Below are 17,038 nucleotides of genomic sequence, written 5' to 3'. Positions count from 1 at the left end.
CCAAAAGGAACCTCAGTGGCCTGTGTGGCATCTTGGGAAAGAAAGCAACAGGATATTACATGCACGAACGTTTTGTTGTTGTTTTTGACTGCTTTTTGTTCGTTCATTCATTTAATTTTGATAATTTACAGTATTAAAACCTCTAATCACAAATAACGAATTAAATTTTTACTTGCGCATTTTTAGCCCCGTAAACATAATAAAATTGTTGCATCTGTTTTCTTTAAAAAATCACACGCTGTTGCTGCGCTTCCACCTCATCCTCTGTGGATCACACAGCTCTCGCTGTCTTGTCAGAGGACATGAACACATGTTTTGATTACACCACCGGTGGCCGAGCGGCTCCTCCGTTATTCGTAATTAAACTCAATTCCCAAAGTAACATTTATCTTCCAGGGTCTGCGCGTTCACTGTGCGCTAGCGCCACTGCCTTCTGCTGTGCGAGAGGAGATGCGCACGGGGTCAATCAATAAAGCGAGGACACAGACACGGTATGTGCATCATGCATCTGTTGCAATCAAACAATGCTGCAGTTTATGGGACATTTGTTTGTGTGTGTGTGACATTTGTATTTTGGCACGGCTTGCGCGTTCACGTTGAGTTATGGAAATGTATCGCCGTGACGTTTCACCACTTTATTTATTTGTCTGTTAGTCTTTACATGCTGTAAAGATATGTATATTTCGGGGATTTGTGTGGTGTGAAAATGTTTTAGTGTTGGAGAAAATTCGTTAGTTTAAGTCTTTTAATTATATGAGTGAAAAGTCATTTTAATTTGACTTGCTGGATGTTTGAAGCAAGAACTGTTCCGTTAATTATTTGATCTTATTTTATCTAACACATAGACACATTTTGTTTCAGAATTTAAAATTGCCGCAAAGTATTATTTCCTGTTATTTCGATGTGCCTTGGTTAATTTTTGTTGCGTATTTTTCTCCCTCTCAATTTTGAGTTCAACTGCTTCTTGTTCTTTGAATTAGAAAGGGTAAGCACTGCCAAGGAAACAACAGAAGTGTTGTGCAAATCGAAGAAACAGAGAAATGAATCTGATCAGCCATCTATCACTTCCCGCAATAAAGGAGGCGACACGGCGGAGGCAGATGATTTGATGAATAATCTTCGGTCGTTTTAATTAACTTTTTGCTGTCCTATAATGACCAAGTTGGTCAACGGAGCCGGTCAATAAGAATGTTAATATCAAACAAATAAAACTTCTCATGATTAAAAACCTCCTGCTTTATTAAATTTGAAATTCAAATGAAATTTATGCCTCCGGTCCACGACGCATGTAAATAGAGTAGCCAGGGCTACATCATTATCCTGAGAGCATTTCTGCATTCATCGTCCTGATATCAATAGCCCGCCACTGTATTGCTGTTGAGACTTAACAGAACACAAAAGCCATATTCCACCTTGTAAAGACGTTTACATGCATTATGTGAAATGATTTTTATTTTGCTACTGACCAACATGAGCTAACAAATTCACAGAGCTTGCAATCCGTAATACATACGTAGCAATAATAACAAAATGTCAGAAAACACACTAGTCCTGCTTTAAATGCGTTTGTGTAAATAGGGAGAGGGCGAAAAAAAATATGGTATATTATAACAAAGTTATTAGAGTTTACATCTATATTAATTTCGTTCATTTGCAATGCATGCATATACATTTTTAATAAATCAGTCTGAATAATCTAAACTTTTGTTTACTAAAGGAAAGTTTTACTAAACGCTAAATTTTAGAAACAAACGTTTAAAGAACAGTTCAAATGATTTTTAAAGGCAACCTGTTCGTTTTTGATGTGTACAGCATTATTTCTTTAAAATAGTTTATGGTAGCCTACTAGCATTCTACAAAACAGTGACTTGTACGAGTGATATGATGTACAATTGTTATTTTTATATTATCATAACTTGATATAATAATAATACAAATAATACAAATAATAATAATAATAATAATAATTCCTAACAGATAAAGGGGTCCAGTAACCTCGTTAACCTCTTTCCACAAAAGAATAGAAAAGTTTTCCCCAAAACTTCCAGTCCTACTCATTTAAGTTGAGTTTTATTATGAGGGGGGTGTTGGAAGGGGTGGAGATCTTGTCTGAAGTGCTCTATCGATGACCTCACGCTAGAATGTGGCCGCGTGAAGGTACGGCTCCTCCTGATTGGTCGCCCGTGTCACAGCGGCACTTCAAAGCCGTGAGAGGAGCTACAATTGTGCTGGAATGGGCGGACCACATCATTGTATTGCACACCTCTAAAAAAACAGTGCTCTGATTCATAAATATAAAAAGATCCTCTGAGGAGGGCACTTTTGTGATGGCAACTTCACTTCTAGGGGTGAGTCTAAGGAGTTTCGTGCTGGTTTAATTAGTTTCCTTTATTGTCCTGCCGTGGGGATTAAAATTTCTTGGGTCAGCCAGGGAGAGAGTCACTTGATTATGTTTTAAGCGAGAGAAACGAGCAGGACTTCCATTTCTCAACTACGACATTGTATGTATAACACATATTGGTATTTATATGCTGTGTTTCACTTTTGTTTTGCCTTTGCGAGTGGTTACGATTTCGTTGCTGCCATACCTCAGGTGTGCTGCGGTTGTACAATAAAAGACAGCGAGCTAAAACTGTTTGCAGTTTCCAAAAATTTGCAGTGCCATCTTTGCTTACCTTCTAACTTTTTGTGTTGTTCCAGGAGGAGCCGAGATTGGGGTCGACTCCTTTAGCCATGTTGGCTGCGACGTGTAACAAAATCGGGAGTCCGAGTCCTTCTCCTTCCTCTATTTCGGATAACTCGTCTTCGTTCGGAAAAGGATTCCACCCGTGGAAACGAGCGGCAGCCAGCAGCTGCAGTTTGGGATCCAGTTTATCCTCTTTCACTCGGAATGGTGGTGGTTTAAGCGACTCTTTTGGCACGAACACTTCCACGGGATCCAGTGCCTTTTCCTTAACTTCTGGTACTTCGTCCAACTCCCACTTCGGAAACGACTACTCCGTTTTCCAGGCGTCCGTTTCCAACAACTCCCAAGAGCCCAGCCACCAGCCCATGTTTATTTCCAAGGTGCACACGTCCGTGGACAGCTTGCAAAGCATCTACCCGAGAATGAGCGTGGCGCATCCCTACGAGTCGTGGTTCAAGTCTTCGCACCCGGGCATACCCACCGGGGATGTGGGCACCACGGGCGCATCCGCGTGGTGGGACGTGGGAGCCGGCTGGATTGACGTGCAGAACCCGAACGGAGCCGCGCTCCAGACGTCCCTTCACTCCGGTGGGCTGCAGACTTCCTTACACTCTCCTTTGGGGGGATACAACTCAGACTACTCGAGTTTAAGCCACTCTGCCTTTAGTACCAGTGCGTCCCCGCATCTCCTGACTACCGGTCAGCATCTCATGGACGGATTCAAACCCGTGCTCTCCTCGTACCCGGACTCCACTCCCTCTCCCTTGGGTGGAGCGGGAGGTTCCATGTTGACAGGGGGTCCGACGGCCTCGCTGGCGGGATCTCCGCGGTCCTCAGCGCGGCGCTACTCGGGCAGAGCGACGTGCGACTGCCCGAACTGTCAAGAGGCGGAACGCCTGGGTCCAGCTGGCGCCAGCCTCCGCAGAAAAGGGCTACACAGCTGTCACATTCCCGGGTGTGGGAAAGTGTACGGCAAAACGTCGCATCTCAAGGCTCATTTGAGGTGGCACACCGGAGAAAGGCCGTTTGTGTGTAACTGGTTGTTCTGTGGGAAGAGGTTCACACGCTCCGACGAGCTCCAGCGACATTTACGCACGCACACCGGCGAGAAGCGCTTCGCTTGTCCCGTGTGCAACAAGAGGTTCATGCGGAGCGACCACCTCAGTAAACATGTCAAAACGCACAGTGCCGGAGGCTCATCAGGGTCGGGCTCTGGGGCGAGTGGAGGGAAACGAGGGAGCGACACCGACAGCGAGCACAGCGTGCCCGGTAGCCCTTCGTGCCACTCACCTGACCTGTTGCAACCTCCCGAGCCTGTCCCGACGACGGGCATGAACGGCCGTGCAAACTCCCTCGATTAATCCCACAATTCCAAATGCACGTACACGAATCTCCAATGGACTAGAAACTTCACAAAAAGGTTGTGCTGTTCGTTCGGTAACACTTTATAAAAACTTCCAGTTGTTAACAAACATCAGAGCGCTAGTTAATGCACATTCAGTTCTGAAAATCCTATATGAAACATTTTAAACCAAAGTTTCATTCCTCTTTTAACTATTCGAGTGTACATTAACTACATTATCTCTGTTTGTTAAGGTTAAAAGTGAAAGTTATTATAAAGTGTCACCTGGTTAAATAACCGTGTGGCCATTTCACTTGGATGTTATAAAGTGGTTCAATTTACGATTAAAATGTAATTTACAATGAAGTAAGCCTGTTTTGGTCTGCACAGATTCTTGCTAAAATAAGGGAATATTAAAAAGGACATAATCTGATATGTGCATTCTTATGGGTATTTGTCGAATAGTCTTATTTTACTTACTGTCGTTATGAAACAGAAAAAAAACACATGTATTTTACCCATCAGTGAAGTGGCCTGTCGTTGCTAACTTTTTGTTTTTCTCAAAACCAAACTGTGGCACTTTATTCCTGAACACTACTAAAATCCAATTTTGTAAGGATAAATTGCCGTAGTGTTGAATAGACTTCGTTTTGTCATTTACAAATTCATTTCTTTAATATTGGAAAAAAATAGTCTATATATCGCACATTGGTCTTTGTCGAAACTACAGACTACAAATCCTACGTTTGTATGAAATGTACTTATTTCCTGTTGCTGCAAAAGAATGTAAATATTGAAAATAAAATAGAATAGACTAGAAGGTTATTCCACACTGATGTAAAACTTGGGTATGTATTTGTTCAAGACGCAAATTTTGAATAGTATTTTTAGTTGCATATATTGACTCTAGTAAATATCCAAAACTGTACGGGAGTGTTTTTTTGTGAAGAAAAACGTCATATTTATCCACGAGTTGGACTTGATTCTTTTTTTTTTTTTTTGGAGGTCTGTCATAGACGCACTTTGAAATGATTTGTAAGATTTTAAATTCAGAATTCAGTGTTTAATCACGTTTTCTAATTTATGTAAGCATGCACATGTAAGGTGAGCGTTTATTTCACATCGTTTATTTGAGAAATTGGCTTTCTAATTTAAGCCACTCAATAAAGTCAACATGGATTCAGCCACAGTGAACGGGTTGCCGTTGATATTACTGCAATGTCCGCTTTCTATCAAATAAAATGTGCTCTAGTGCAGGACCTGTTACGCCATTTCATCACCAATTGAAAAAATAAAAATGTTTTCAAATGTTAAAACTGCAGTTGTTGTGAAACCCAGCTTTAGTAAATTAACCTTACAATTATAATAAGTTTTTAACTCTAACTTTTAAGTACGCATTCCTTAGTTAAGAATGAAAATAAACCTAAAATGGTGCTTCTGAGATCATTTTGTATTAGTTAAAAATGAATTGTGAAACGTAAAATTATAGTCACTCAAAAGTGAAATTATGTGTGCAGGACGTTAAAAACTGTGATCGTAAATTTATTTACTTTACGACAGATACATTAAAATTAAATACATAAATCTCAAGAGAACACTAACAAAATAACACTAAAAGTAGCCACTGAAACAATTGTTTAAGGATTTCAGTTTTTCCGAGTTTGTCTTTTAAAAATGAACATATTATCAGACAGCGCATAATTGTGCGGAGCAGACATACGAAAAAAATAATTATTAAAAATGTGACCACACAAACAAAATCACAAGCACAAAGGGTAAAAATAGAAAAATCCAGCGAAGTGTTTGAAAACTGAAAAGAACTTTAAACAAGTTAGTTTTACTTTAAATAAATAAGTGGTTTCTTTTAAACATGCCTAAGAAAGGAACAACAGCAGTTATGGTGTATAATTTATTGTACGAAAATCGAAAAAGCATCTTAGCAATAAACAATGCTTAATATTAACAGAAATAATACAAGAATAATAGCAGTTACTCTTCGAAAGATAATAAAGTTAAAGCCAGTGCAGAAAAAAGGTCCAACATGTTAGAGGCTCAAAGGACGAGCGCATTGCGCCCCCATGCGCCGAACTCACAAACAAAAGCAACATTCACTTTCAAAGGGTTTTTATGCCTGTACAAGCGTATACACTCTTCAAAACGTTAGGTAAAAGTGCTGCAATTACCTGTTAGCAGAGACGGGATTTTTACTGTACATTGTTTTATGTACAATAAATAACACGACTATAGTATTTACAACGTACTGTATAAAAATGAGAAAAATAAATCTATAGATATACAATATCTTTTACTTTTTATATAAGAATAGCATCTCAGTGTAACAAAGTAACAAAAAGGTGTAAATAGTAACTATCCCACATTTTCGTTTTCTCGTATTAATATCTAGCCACGTTGCATTGCCTTTTTATAGAGAGTTTAATATTTAAAGGCTTTTTCAAGTAAAATGAATCAATTATATTTTGGGACAGAAATATGTAAGTTTAACTGCACCATTTAATTATTTAACCTTGCCCTTTATTTTAGATATACAACCATTAGAATAAATCAAAGGAGGTTTGAGTTAGTGAGCAGACACTTGTGCATTCACCAGAGCATGGTAGGCCCCTTGTTTGGCCATGAGTTGGGCATGCGTTCCCTGCTCAGTCACCTTGCCGTTCTGAACAACCACGATGATGTCAGCATTATAAATAGTGGTCAAGCGATGGGCGATGACGATACATGTGCGGCCAAGCCGAGCATCATCGAGGGCCTTCTGCACAATCTGTATCAGGAAAGAAAAAGTGATCAAAGCGATAAACTTAAATCAAAACTTAAGCAGTACATGTATATTTAAAGCAACACTTTATGCATTAAATCTTTTGACTTTTGTAAATGTAATAAGATATTAAAAAGCAGGGAGTATTTAGAGCCTAAATCTAGCAGGATCACAGGCACACAAGTTTAAACTACCAAAAGTGCCACCTGCTGGTTAAAGACAGAACAGCATCAAAAATCAGCATTTTTTATAAATGAACTTTAATGATAAAATACTCTTAAGCCGTTATGTGTAAAAGCCTTTACAAACCTTTTCGCTTTCTGTGTCGAGTGCAGATGTGGCCTCGTCTAGCAGCAGAAGTTTGGGGTTGCGGACCAGAGCTCGAGCGATGGCTATCCTTTGCTTTTGTCCTCCAGACAGCTGAGCACCTTTGTCTCCAACTCGAGTGTTGTATTTCTGAAAGGATATTATACATATATATATGAATATAGAAGATGAAAATAGATATTGGTAGCTTTAAGCATAATATATAATATAATATAATATAATATAATATAATATAATATAATATAATATAATATTGTGGGTTAATTAAAAAAAATGATCAAATTTGATTTAAATTATTGATTATTAAATTATTTAAATTAAGACATTGTTTAGACTTCACTAATTGCATATATTGTTCTAAAATAAATGTTTTTTTAAGTTCTTTAAGTCACTATTATAATTTTTTAATAATATTTTGAGTTTTTATTTTGAAAATTTCTGTTTTAATTTTAATTTTAGTTGATTTAGTGATTTTTTAATTTTTTTTATATTATGTCTATATACACTGCTGTTAAAAAGTTTTAATGGTTTTTAAAGAAGTTTCTTATGCTCCTCAAGGCTGCATTTATTTAATCAAAATGAAAAAACAGTAATATTGTGAAATATTATTGCAATTTAAAATACTGGTTTTCTATTTTAATATACTTTACAATCATTCTGATATGCTGATTTAATATCAATGCTGGAAACAGTTGTGCTGTTAAATAATACAATTTGCTTTAGGATTCCATGAATAAAATGTTTATTATAACAGCTTTGGGGTCAGTAAAATGTTTTTAATTGATTTTAATGTTTTTTGAAGAAGTTTCTTATGCTCCTCAAGGCTGCATTTATTTAATCAAAATTACGGAAAAAAACAGTAATATTGTGAAATATTATTGCAATTTAAAATACTGGTTTTCTATTTTAATATACTTTAAAATCATTCTGATATGCTGATTTAACATCAATGCTGGAAACAGTTGTTCTGTTTAATAATACAATTTGTTTCAGGATTCTATGAATCAATGTAATAATATTTCACAATACTAGCATTTTTTTCTGCATTTTTAATCAAATAAATGCAGCCTTGATGAGCATAAGAGACTCCATTAAAACATTAAAAATCTTACTGATCCCAAACTTTTGAACAGTTTTCATTATTTCTGTTTCACTTATTTTAGTACGTCAAGATAAACTAAATGAAAATGAGAACATTTGCCTTTGCAACTAGCTGAAATGCAATCATTTTAGTTAAAGCTTTATTTAATTTCAAATAACTTTTATTTTATGGTTTTAGTTTTAGTTAACAATTCTGTTAAATATTCTATTTAATATAGAATCCTGAAAAAACTGAAAATGAAATCAACAAAAATACAACTGTTTTCAATATTGATAATAAGAAATGTTTCTTGAGCAGCAAATCAGCATATTAGGATGATTTCTGAAGGATCATGTGACACAGAAAATTAGTTTTTAAAGCAAAATGTATAAACGCACACATTAATAGAGACATCATGCATACCTCTGGAAGGCCAAGGATGAAATTATGAATGTTGGCCTTCTTCGCAGCTTCCTCAATCTCCTCCTGGGTGACGACACGGCTGTTGTCTCCATACTGAATGTTCTCAGCAATGCTGCAATCAAACAGGATGGGCTCCTGAGACACCAGCCCCATCTGCGTGCGCAGCCATGCCAGGTTGAGATTTTTGCTGTCATTACCATCTACAAACTGTGCAACAAGCAAAAACCAGACAGAATGTGAGGCATAAATTGATCCCCTGAGTCAAACTAATGGTTTAGACCTCTAGGCACACAAAACCACCTGATGAACTCACCACTTGGCCTGAAGCAGGATCGTAGAAACGCTCCAGAAGCTGAATGGTGGTGCTCTTGCCACAACCGCTGCTGCCCACAAGGGCCATCGTCTGTCCCTGAGTCACGGACACATTTAAGCCCTGTAGGACTTTCACATTCTGACGTGTTGGATAGGAGAAATGCACGTCTCGGAATTCAACATTCCCTGTAAAGTTTGTCTGGAAAAAAAAAAAAAAGATGATATTACATTATGCTTTTTGGTGACTACTTCTGAGTCTGACTGTTTGAGAATTTCATACTTACTGGTCGGTGTCCAGACTCATCATAGATATCAATGGCTGGTTTCTTTTCTAGCAGCAGCAAGATCCTCCCAGCTGCTGCTTTGGCTTTGGCAAAGTCAGGGGCGAATGATGAGGACTGACCGATGTTCATTGCAGCAAAGACAATCACAGAAAACACCCTGTGGAGGATGAACCAACACATCAACGTAGTAAAGAATATGCTTGATATTTAAAGGGACAGTTCACACAAAAATGAAAATTCCGCCATGAATTACTTACCCTCATGTCGTTCCAATTAGACCTCCGTTCATCTTTGGAACACAAATTAAGATATTTTGGATAAAATCCGAGAGCTTCTAACCCTCCATAGACAGCAAGGCACATAAACGAAGTAAGGAATTTATTAAAACATTTAATGTGACAGTGATTCAACCATATTTTTATGAAGCTACAAGAGCAAATCTTTTCAGTTGAACCACTGATGTCACATGAACTATTTCAATAATGTCCTTACTACGTATCTGTGCCTTGACTGTGGTAGTACCCTTGCTGACTATGGAGGGTTAGAAGCTCTCAGGTTTCATCTAAAATATCATCACTTCTCTTCTAAAGATGAACAAAGGTCTTACGGTTTAGAACGACATAAGCGTGAGCAATTTTTGGGTGAACTAACCCTTTAAGTATCATATATATTTATTTATATATACAGTCAAGCCAAAAATTATTCACACCCCTGGCAAATTATAAGACGATGTACAAGAGGCATCATTGTGGGAAAAATATTTCTCATTTTTTATTTACATTTGAACAAAAAGTGGCATGTCCAAAATTATTCATACCCTTTGCAAACTGTCACAGTCTATGGGAAAATCTAAATTTCTATACCATTCCAAATAGTCCAAGCTGTTCTAAAGCATCCTAATTACCTTGATTCATTGGGAACAGCTGTTTTAATCAACTCAACAGGTGAAAAACAGAAGCTCTCTGCTGTTGGTTTGTGGACAGTTATGGCAAAGGAGACAAAGAAGCTAACTGATGACTTGCGGCTGCGCATTTTGGCTGCTCATAAGCCAGGAAAGGGCTATAAGACCATATCTAAATGTTTTGAAGTTCCAGTGGCTACAGTGCAAAGTATTGTTAAAAATACAAGACTGTGAAAAATCTCAGAGGAAGTGGTCAGAAGCCAAAAGTGAGACCTGTGCTGGCCAGGAGGATAGTGAGAGCGGTAAAAAAGAATCCAAGGATCACCACCAAGGCCATCCTGATGAATCTGGGCTCTGCTGGTGCATCTCAAGGAAGACAGTCCAATGGACACTGCACACCGCTGGGTTCCACAGACGGAGACCAAGGAGGACACCACTTCTTCAGATAAGACACACAAAAGCCCTCTTGGCCATTGCAAATGCTTAAAAAAAATCTGGATAAAGAAGAAGACTTCTGGTCTTCTGTTTTATGGTCAGATGAAACAAAAATTTGTTTGGCCACAATGATGTAGCCTTTCTTTGGCATAAAAAAGGAGAAGCCTTCAACCCTAAGAACAACATCCCCACTGTCAAACATGGTGGTGGGAACCTAATGTTTTGGGGGTGTTTTTCAGCCAGAAGACCAGGGAACCTAATCACAGTAAACGGCACCATGGAAAAGGAGCAATACATCAAAATTCTCAACAACAACATCAGGCAGTCTGCAGAGAAACGTGGCCTTGGGCAGCAGTGGACATTTCAGCACGACAACGACCCAAAACACACAGCAAAAGTGGTGAAGAAATGGTTAGCAGACAGAAACATCAACGTGTTGCAGTGGCCCAGCCAGAGTCCTGACTTAAATCCAATTGAGAATCTGTGGAGGGAGCTAAAGTTTAGGGTGATGGCAAGGAGACCCTCCAACCTGAAAGAGTTGGAGTTTATCACTAATGATGAATGAGCAAAAATATCAGTGGAGACATGCAAAAAGCTGGTCAGCAATAATAGGAAGCGTTTGATTGCTGTAATAGCCAATAAAGGCTTTTCTGTTGATTATTGAGACAGGTATGAATAATTTTGGAAATGTCACTTTTTGTTCAAATGTAGATAAAAGAAGAGTAATCATTTTTTTTCCACAATGATGCCTCTAGTACATCATCTTATTATCTTCTGGGAGGCGTCTTTATAAAATGTGTACTTACAGGAAAACATTTTCATATTCTGTGTAGCAGTGTGCAATAAGCCAGGCTCCAAAGCGGAAGATTGCAGCATTGACCATGTAAGGAATGGCTTGGGCAAGAGCAAAGGTGATTCCGTAGATAGGTGCTTTACACAAACTAGATCTGAAATATCACATATTGAGGTTTGTAAGATTTGGCTGATAAATTTTTGGCATTAGCTCATCAGGTGCTAAGACAGAGGTTTTCAACGTTTTATGCTTTCTAATTGCCACCACTGACAAAATGAGCAGTTTCCATTTTCTGAGATATATATATTTTTAGTGCCTACGACACCCAAGTATAATTATTCCTTTAAGAGCAGTGCTATTTTACTATTATTTATATACTATTATAGATTTTGAATTAATAATTCTGTTATGTGCTTTTTATATTTTCACTAGTTTTTATATGTACATTTCTGTTTAGCTTTAGTACTTCAAATTAATACATTTTCTTGACAACAACAACACTGCTTGCGAGGAACCCCTTCTGTCTAAGCTGTTACGTATTCATGTTCAAAGACTCTATGGCTTTGAGATTTTATAATCCATGAGAAAAATATTAAAGGATTAGTTGACTTCCAGAATATAAATATCCTTATAATTTGCTCACCCCCACATCTTCCAAAATGTTCATATCTTTCTTTCTTCAGTCAAAAAGGCATTATGTATTTTGAGGGAAACAGTCCAGGATTTTTCTCCATATATTGGACTTCAATGGTGGACAACTTTTTAAACTAATTATTTCACTAGACAAGACCCTTATTCCTCGGCTGGGATTGTTTAGAGTCCTTTAAAGCTGCATTGAAACTGCAATTTGGACCTTCAACCTGTTTGCCACCATTGAAGTCCAATATATGGAGAAAAATCCTGGACTGTTTTCCTCAAAATACATAATGCCTTTTTGACTGAAGAAAGAAAGATATGAACATTTTGGATGACGTGGGGGGAAGCAAATTATCAGGAAATTGTTATTCTGGAAGTGAACTAATCCTTTAAATATGACAAAGAACATGTTTCACAAGTACATACTATTATATTGGTTTATGTCTCTTTAAATGATAATGATCTTCTTTCACTTATTTTTCTGTATTAGGTGGCATGCTACCATCAAAACTAACACACTGCATTCTCAGTGGCTCTGATGTTGTGGGAAATTAAGACTCTTCTGTTCACTTTTAAATCCAACTATAAGCCACCTGCTTGCTTTCAAGACGTTGCTTGAGTGTGAAGGAAATATGCTAATACGGGACAGTCCGTCAGCAGTCAGTCAGTCAGTGTGGAAGAACTTGACTGGTCTGCAGGAAGAAAAGCCAAAAACTCATCACCAAACACCAATGACTTGTCCATGTGGGCATAGTCATTTTAGACACTTCCAAAACTGTTGCAACAGAGATGGAGAAACACTTTTTTAAAATACATTTAAATACATTTACATTACTTCCACAGTTTTGGAAGTGCCTAAAGAAGGGGATGTCCCAATAATTTTTTCTACTGTATATAGAGTATGTATAAGTCATTAGTGTTTGGTGATGAGTTTTTGGCTCAAGTTTTTGTCTGCATTTAAAATCTGGGTTTAGGGCTTGGACTATGGACTATGCTTGATTCTCATCATGTTCTTTTACACTGACTGAATCAATCATTTCTTTTTTTTAACCTGGCCTTATACACAGAGGAATTGTCATGCTAAAAATAGAAGAGGATCCTTTCCAAACTGTTGCTGTAAAATTAGAAAAACGCAATTCTCTAGAATATCTTTATATGCTTAAACATTAAAATCTGTACTCATGGAAATGACTAAAGTAGTCAAACTTGCTCATTAAAATGGGGTGTCCCAATACTTTTGACAATCTAGTGTATAAAAAAATGTATTACTAATATGCATTGCTAAGAATTTAGATACCTTTAAAAGGGAATTTTCTCAATATTTAGATTTTTTTGCACCCTCAGATTCTAGTTTTTCAAATAGTTGTATCTTGTCCAAATATTGTCCTAAATGGACAGATTTTGTATAAATTTCAGACGATGTATAAATCTCAATTTTAAAAACTGGCCCTTATTTCTGGGTTTGTGGTCCAGGGTTACAAATATATATTCTTCTATCCTTTTTCTAAACCCAGTTGTAAGCCTGAAGAGAACCACTTTGAATTCAACATGTTTTTAAAACAAATATGATTTCAGAGCTGTTAAAAATAGTTTAATTAAACAATTTTTGACCTCAGTTTGAAAACCCCTGTATTATTGTGAAGTGTTAAAAATGGGATTTTACTTGTATGGCTTGCTTAGGCTGTCAATAAACTTGCGGAAGAAGACTTCTTCTCGAGTTAATGCAACAACTGTTCTGAAGTTCTCAACAGTTTCAGTGGATATCTGTGGGGAAGAGTTGGAAATGATACCAGTCAGTTATACGTAATTGTTTAATTGAGTCACATAAATAAAAAAATTAAAAAAAAAGGTCAATGACCAGTGTACTGTACCTTGCCAGACATCTCCAGGGCACTTTGATCTTTGGATGTGTGTCCTGCCATGGCTCTCATCTGGATGAAATTTGCCCCCACGAGGAAGGGGATGCAAGCAAGGATAAGCAAGGTGAGCTGCCAGCTATGAATGAAGGCCACAATGATAGCAATGCCAAGACCACAGATAGTGTTTGTGGCTAGACCTAATCTGGATCCTGCTGCCTAGAGATGAGGAAAAAAAATTTAAATACACATACACTGCTGTTTGGAAGTTTGGGATGAATACGATTTTTTTAATCTGCAAAGATGCATTAAAAAATATATTCAAACATAATATGATTATTTAAAGGTGCCATAGAATGCATTGAGAGAATATTTTAAATTGTTCCCTGATATCTACATAGAAGGTATATGGCATAGGAAAGGGCAAAAAATCTCCAGAAATGGTTTTACAGGTCCATTTACAACCTAGGATTTACCCCTAGAATAAAATGCTCTGTTATTTGGAAGCTTCATGAATATTAATGAGCTCCGCTCTGATTGGCTGTTTCACAGAGCTCAATAGCTCGCACATGGATAAAAATATATATTTAATTAGGAGCTCTAGCCGCTTTTAATATGCGGTTTGTTGAATCTGCCGTTTTGAATCGCGGATATTTTAGTTTCATTACTGTGATCGCATGTGCTCTGTGTAAAGTTACAATGCAAAGGGATTGCTTCTTACAACACAAGTTGAGCTGCTCAGTGATTCTCCAGATCTGTAAATCATTCGCCATCATCAACGCAGTTATTTCTCCATCATTCACCATCATCAGCGCAGTCATCTCTCTGTTTATGTGGTAAGTGAAATCCTATGTATAGCAATGTAACAGGCTAGCGCTAGCAGTGGCTTGCCTTGTTTAACTGATGTGCTGACGTTAGTGATGATTGGGCGATGCAAATGTTGGAGGCGTAACTATTAACAATCTCGGGAAAGTTTCGTAACAGTCGGGTATATGTTGGAATTTACCTATTTTTCAGTGGTCTTTTGCAAATACTAGATTTATATAAGAAGGAGGAAACGATGGTGTTTGAGACTCATGGTATGTCATGTCCATGTACTGAACTGTTATTATTTAACTATGCCAAGGTAAATTCAGTTTTCCATTCTATGGCACCTTTAATATTGTAATAATATTTCACAATATTGCCGTTTTTACTGTATTTTTTGAAAAAAAAAAAGACTTCTTCAAACATGGCGAGACACTGCAGGTGAATAGGGTAAAAACAATAAATAACAGTTATCACCTTACTTGGTTGATTGATTACATTGATAATTGCAAACATTTTTTGTATTACAAGTTCTCTGAAATGTTAGGTTTAAATGCAAATGAGGCATTATTTAATGAAATATGAACTAATTTGCATACATTTCTAGTACAATCTAAACACTGGATGTAGTCAGCTTCAAAATTCTTGTTTAATTTTTTTTGACATATTAGAGTCAAGGTTTTACAGAGGGAATTTTAGGTATCTCATTTCTTCATGCCATAATTCAGAAAAAAACGTAGAACAAACAGGTAACACTATTTTTGGGGGAATAAAATATATAAAATCAAGCCAATTATATATGAACAAATCCCTCTGTAAAAACCTTCAGGATATAGACAGGAATGAAAATGTAAAGTTTGGTGTGTGTTCGTGTTACTGAAGTGGAGACTTGTGGCTCAGTATAGAAGAAAAAACTAATTTCGAGAAAACTGCCTTTAAAAATATGCATTGTAATTGAAGACTATTGACACAAATAGATAAAGTGCTATAAAAGAATGGATGTTTGGATGTTTTCTGTCCAGTAGTAGTAAAAAACACTTGATGAAAAACCAAAAAGCCCCAAAACTTGAGGGGTGCATTAAAAACAGTGTTTTTGCCTGCAGTGTCTCGCCTTAAAAAGCATCCAGACCTCTAACTTTAGATGGCAATTCACATGTACTTGTGAATTCAAATGAAGTTGCGCTATTGATACTAAAAGCTGTAGTTGTATGGATTAGCTCTAACATAAATACGGCTGAAAAATAAATTCAGCCAGGCCTATAACGGTTTAAAGAGATGGATGTAATGAACCGGAGCCAAAAACACAGGCTGCATGCACAGTGAAAGCTTAATTACTGGTTCTGATGGCAAATCACTGTGTTCCACTCACCCCTTTAACCAGAGACGCATCTGTGGCTAATTTAGTGGTCAGGACTCCCACTGCATTGTTGTTGTCATCAAACCAAGCAATCTCCTGTTAAGAGAAACAGCCTTGAGGATGAAGCGCACATTTCAATAGCTATCTGTTTGTGCCAGATCAGTTCCTAACTGCAGAGTAATAGAGTGAGAGATGCAGGAAAAAATCTGCCGTACCTGTCTCATCATGGCGTTGAAAGCCTGACTTCTCAACCTCATGGTTAGAAGCTCTCCAGATTTGCCAAACATGAAGCCCTGTGGGACACAGCAACAGATGTGAAACATAGATTTATAGCAATGATACATACACAATATATTCAACAAATATATTAAATAGGGCTGTCAGTCAATTACAGTTTTTAATCTAATTAACTATGTCAATCTAATTAACAGCAAAGTAACCCACAAAATTTTATTTAAAACTTTGTGTTACATGAAAAAGTATCAAGTTGACATTACAAATTGTAGCTTTAGAAAGAAATATTTATTTAAATCAACAAAAAAATGTATTACACATAAACATTCAGCTGCAACGTCACTATGGAACATGCAAGAAGATCGTTTGTTACCATCAGTCTTTAAAATACCTGCTGTTATGTTCCACAAAAAATCGTTTAAAACATGAGGGTGAGTAAATATTGACAAAATTAATTTTTTTTTTGGTGAACTGTCCCTTTAATGTTTTTATTATTAGTAGTATGAGAAGTAGTAGAAACAAAATCTGCCAGCAGGTGGTGGTAAGTGACTGTCATTCGATTTGTTGAAACGGCTGATCTATTCAGGAATTGACCATAGAACTTTTGTATAATAAAAAGCCAGCTCATGAACTTCAGCTGAAGCTTATTTTATATGTGCTACAGTACAGACCAAAAGTTTGGACACACCTTCTCTTTCAAGTGAATGAGAAGGTGTGTCCAAACTTTTGGTCTGTACTGTATATTTTTCTGTTTATTAAAGTTTTTAGTCTACATTTTTGCAGTTTTCAGT

At 37.0% G+C, this 17,038-nt stretch overlaps 2 protein-coding genes across 3 annotated transcripts in view; one reads left to right on the top strand and one right to left on the bottom strand.

The window, feature by feature from the left end:
* The first annotated feature begins 2,237 nt into the window (after positions 1–2,237).
* On the top strand, positions 2,238–5,221 carry sp8b (sp8 transcription factor b). 2 transcript variants are annotated; one of them, XM_073847443.1, is made up of 2 exons: positions 2,238–2,348; positions 2,701–5,221. In XM_073847443.1, the coding sequence occupies exons 1-2, from the start codon at positions 2,328–2,330 to the stop codon at positions 4,045–4,047; spliced, it is 1,368 nt and encodes a 455-aa protein (XP_073703544.1). In that variant the 5' UTR covers positions 2,238–2,327; the 3' UTR covers positions 4,048–5,221. The 2 variants fall into 2 exon arrangements, with proteins under 2 accessions (XP_073703544.1, XP_073703545.1); XM_073847444.1 differs by lacking the exon at positions 2,238–2,348 and adding an exon at positions 2,362–2,501.
* Positions 5,222–5,923: 702 nt separating this feature from the next.
* Positions 5,924–17,038, bottom strand: part of abcb5 (ATP-binding cassette, sub-family B (MDR/TAP), member 5) — a 32,465-nt gene continuing 21,350 nt past the window's right edge. The window contains exons 20-29 of the mRNA XM_073846474.1: positions 16,229–16,306; positions 16,026–16,109; positions 13,865–14,068; positions 13,657–13,757; positions 11,371–11,511; positions 9,229–9,385; positions 8,946–9,143; positions 8,633–8,839; positions 7,111–7,257; positions 5,924–6,807 (exon numbers count right to left, since the gene is read on the bottom strand). Coding sequence (XP_073702575.1) covers positions 6,607–6,807; positions 7,111–7,257; positions 8,633–8,839; positions 8,946–9,143; positions 9,229–9,385; positions 11,371–11,511; positions 13,657–13,757; positions 13,865–14,068; positions 16,026–16,109; positions 16,229–16,306 — 1,518 coding nt within the window. The 3' untranslated portion in view covers positions 5,924–6,606. The remainder of the gene's footprint in view (positions 6,808–7,110; positions 7,258–8,632; positions 8,840–8,945; positions 9,144–9,228; positions 9,386–11,370; positions 11,512–13,656; positions 13,758–13,864; positions 14,069–16,025; positions 16,110–16,228; positions 16,307–17,038) is intronic.

This window comes from Garra rufa, chromosome 9 (genome assembly GCF_049309525.1).
Source record: "Garra rufa chromosome 9, GarRuf1.0, whole genome shotgun sequence".
NCBI lineage: Eukaryota > Metazoa > Chordata > Actinopteri > Cypriniformes > Cyprinidae > Garra > Garra rufa.
This window is presented reverse-complemented; position numbering and strand designations above follow the sequence as displayed.

Coding starts and splice junctions, on each gene's coding strand:
- sp8b (XM_073847443.1), top strand. CDS start 2,328: ATGGCAACTTCACTTCTAGGG. Junction 2,349..2,700: donor TGGCAACTTCACTTCTAGGG/GTGAGTCTAAGG, acceptor GTGTTGTTCCAG/GAGGAGCCGAGATTGGGGTC.